Source organism: Microplitis demolitor, chromosome 8 (genome assembly GCF_026212275.2).
Source record: "Microplitis demolitor isolate Queensland-Clemson2020A chromosome 8, iyMicDemo2.1a, whole genome shotgun sequence".
In the NCBI taxonomy this organism is placed as follows: Eukaryota; Metazoa; Arthropoda; class Insecta; order Hymenoptera; family Braconidae; genus Microplitis; species Microplitis demolitor.
The window spans coordinates 5,140,763-5,144,469 of NC_068552.1; the positions used below are offsets into that span (position 1 = coordinate 5,140,763).

A 3,707-nucleotide genomic window follows, 5' to 3' on the forward strand; every position below is an offset into this window, starting at 1 on the left:
GGAAAAAAAAATTTTCAGCCAAATCGAAAGGGGTCAGGCCTAAAAGTGGTCGATTTGGCGAGTAATGCCCCATATACATTATCTGCAAGTTACAGTAAATGTAAAAACTTCACTTGGGAGCCGACAGGATGGTCGAGGCAAAGAGGGGGAAGTAGATAATTTCGAACAGACCAATTAGAATAAAGTAGTTCGTTGACGTACAAGTCCCGTATTCCTATAATATGACGTACCTGGAGGCTTCAGACATCAGTTACCTCAGCGACTTCCATAAGTTAGCATCGCAATCTACGCTCTAACTTACTACTGTTGAAACTTCCGATATTTATTTAAATCTAACAATTTATTAAATAACCAAGTGAAAATGTCTTCTGTTGATTGTTACGATAGATTGAACGATTTTTTTTCAACAACAGAGTTTCAAACTTACGCATCTTCACCAGAAGAAAGTATACGATCAGCTGTCTCAGACGAATTAAGTTCTTCTCCATCTTCCAGTTATGATGATGTCCAGTTTGCTGATAATCCACTAGGAAATATTGTGAAAGTGCAGAAAGATTTAAAAAAAACACAAGGTAATTAAACATTTATAAATGCAAACTATTTTTTAGACTTTTCTTAAAATTTATTTTTTCAATTACTGATAATCACGCTAGTAGTCCAAATTTTTTTTCTTGAAGTGTGTAAAGTACTTTTAAAAATTCAATTTATTATTCATATCCGTTTATTATATACTAGCTTCTTGAAATCTTATTGCGACGGACTGTAGTTGTTTTAATTCATTCAATATAGATCAAGTGTTCTTTTTAGAGTATTTTATAAAAAAAAAAAGCTTATTAGTAAAATTTTTTGTTCTTTCGTTGCAACTTATAAAAATGACTTTGTAGATATTTAGTAGTAATTGAGCAAGTAATTGTTACAATATTTTTATTTTGATTTATAGGTAGTAACTCAAAGACAAGAAACAGAACTAAGTTCTCCATCGAGCAGCTTCGATATCTGGAGCAATTATTTACGGAGAGCAAATTCTTACGTGGCCCAAAAAGAACAATGGCTGCAACTATATTAGGACTCGAAGAAAAACAGGTAAGGTTATTTTTCTATTTTTATTTTTACTCATTCGAGAAATTGACATTATACAAATTTAAATTTAAGAATATAGAATTTTTGATTCAATCTATAAATGAAAAATTAATAAAAAGTTAATTGGTTTCAAAATTTGCTACATCAAAAAAAAGTTCTTATGTGATTTTTTACACTGAACATGGAATATATGTTAAAAAATCCGTAATTCTTAATAAAATAATGACTCTCAATTATTATTTAACCACATATTAATATGATATTTCAAAATTATTAATTTCATAATTATTTTACAGGTGAAAGTTTGGTTTCAAAATCGCCGCGAGAAACAGAAGAAACTAGATGAGAAAAATAAAGCCGGCAATAATGGAAAATTTTCCGCAAATAACGACGGAAAAAAAATAAATCAGTTCATCGTCGAAGAAGATGCAAAGTCCCAAAGAATAAATACATCGGTAGGAATTGGGTCAACGGTACATCATCATCATCATCTACCACAAAATATCGACTTGAACACCGAATTATATGATAGTTATTTTTCAAATACCGTCAACTATCAAACTGCATACAGCGGGAGTCAGCAAACCGGAAATATTAACTACACCGAGAGCTGTAGTTATGGAAACTATAACACCAACGTATATAATAATGATAACAATTACTGCTACTCTACCAACAACGGAATTGATAGTAACCAAAACAATTATGGTTATTTTTCACAACCCGAAGATAAATACGTAAATTATAATGTCGATAAAAACTACTATACTACTACTACTACTACTACTACTACTACTACTACTACTACTACTACTACTACTACTACTACTACTACTACTACTCAAATCACTGCTAGTGATTTCAACTTATACGCAATGGGAGAAAATCAGACTTCAGAACAAAATTTAAATTTTTCTACAAAATCTGAATCATTTAATTTATTCGACGATATCGATGCATTCAATATTTTAAGCACAGAGCTTGGTATATAATGATTTCACAGTACACTGAGATCAAATAGATGGAAAGTTGATGAGACTGATGTTTTTGTAAGTGATGTCAAGTATTAAATAGATATTTAATTCACCCTGACAATTTAAGTATTAGTTCTATTTGTAAATTATGCACTCTAAAGTCAAGCGTGAAGTCAATATTAGCACACTTGTCAAATACTACTTAAATAAACAATCAAAAACTATAGTTTTACTCATTGCCTTAAAAGCCGAACACATTAAATGTGTATAAAAATAATACATTCGTAACACACTTGGCTTTAGATTGTTTTTAGATTCTTTTATTCTTGTAAAATTTCGGTCTAGTTACATTAATTATTATTGTATCTGAAAACTTATTATGTTGGAAGAGAAAATACTAAATATTTGTCATAAATATTGTAAAAATTTTAATTTATAATATAACTTTTTTAAATTACTTGTAAGCCGAATATGTAAAACATTCCTAAAGTATTTAAATTATTGAGATTGCAATGTTAATTTAGTATTATAAATTACACTCGATATTGATAGATTATTCTAAATTATTGACTTTATAAATAACAGCAAATATATACTTTGTAATAATAGAATATTGGTGAAAATTAGTAATAATGTTATATTCATTTTCATACATCGTTGCTTGCATATACATAAGCTCATGTAAATAATAATTAAATAAAAAAATTTTATAACTTTTTAAATATGTTATTTTATTTGATTCAATGATCAATTGTTAGTTAATTTTTTATAGTTTTTAGAATATATGTTCAGGTGAAAACTTGTTCACAAGAGGTCGTTTATCTAAATATTTTTTTATTAGAGATAATTTCCATTTTTATTTTTTAAAAAATTTTTTCATAATTCTGACGGAAACAAAGTTGTCTAATTAAAAAAAAAGATTTAAAAAGATTCGAAATAAAAAATTTTTAATACTTTTGAATACCTTGAATACTTTTGAATCCCTATTCTTAGGAGAATTTAACATTGCAAATCGTTTTAAAACCCTTTTTTTAATCAGGGTTAGTATCCAATTTCTGTCATACCAGATCGAGGCCTATTTCCATATAATCATCAATCGCTTTTTTATTGTAATAATCCTCAGTCTTCACAAAAATCTGTACCTTAAGAAATTTACTCTGCTTTTCAATGTTTGTAATAATCGATTTAAATAATTATTTAAATGACAGAAAACAAGTTGTACGTAATTAGAATATTTATAATTTGGTATAATATATTGTACCAAATTATAATTATTCTAATTACGTACAACTTTTTTCTGTCATTTAAATAATTATTTAAATCGATTATTATTTATTATTTATTAAGTATAATATAGTTATGTAATTAAATAATGCAGCTAATGTACTTTACTTAGAAGTTATGATCAATAAGCTTATCGATTATTAATAATTCAAATTAAGAATTAATAATGTTTTTTTTTTTTTTTTATAAATTTCGCTATTTAATTAAAGAATTATATATTACTAAATTAATTACTGTGTGTACTACATCTATTTTATATACTTTCAACAACTGTATTTGTATAACTTTTTTTAACTTCAGTATGACTTTTTTAACTTAAAAATTTAAGTCAAATTCAAGTAAAGGTTGACTTGAATTTGACTTCGTTGA

General features: G+C 26.7%; 1 protein-coding gene across 1 annotated transcript; it reads left to right on the plus strand.

The window, feature by feature from the left end:
* Positions 1 to 361: 361 nt before the first annotated feature.
* LOC128668447 (uncharacterized) lies at positions 362 to 3,099 on the plus strand. The gene is made up of 4 exons (XM_053741510.1): positions 362 to 572; positions 941 to 1,083; positions 1,377 to 1,817; positions 3,094 to 3,099. The coding sequence occupies exons 1-4, from the start codon at positions 362 to 364 to the stop codon at positions 3,097 to 3,099; spliced, it is 801 nt and encodes a 266-aa protein (XP_053597485.1).
* Positions 3,100 to 3,707: the final 608 nt, after the last annotated feature.

Coding starts and splice junctions, on each gene's coding strand:
- LOC128668447 (XM_053741510.1), top strand. CDS start 362: ATGTCTTCTGTTGATTGTTACGATAGATTGAACGATTTTTTTTCAACA. Junction 573..940: donor AGATTTAAAAAAAACACAAG/GTAATTAAACAT, acceptor TTTGATTTATAG/GTAGTAACTCAAAGACAAGA. Junction 1,084..1,376: donor TAGGACTCGAAGAAAAACAG/GTAAGGTTATTT, acceptor ATTATTTTACAG/GTGAAAGTTTGGTTTCAAAA.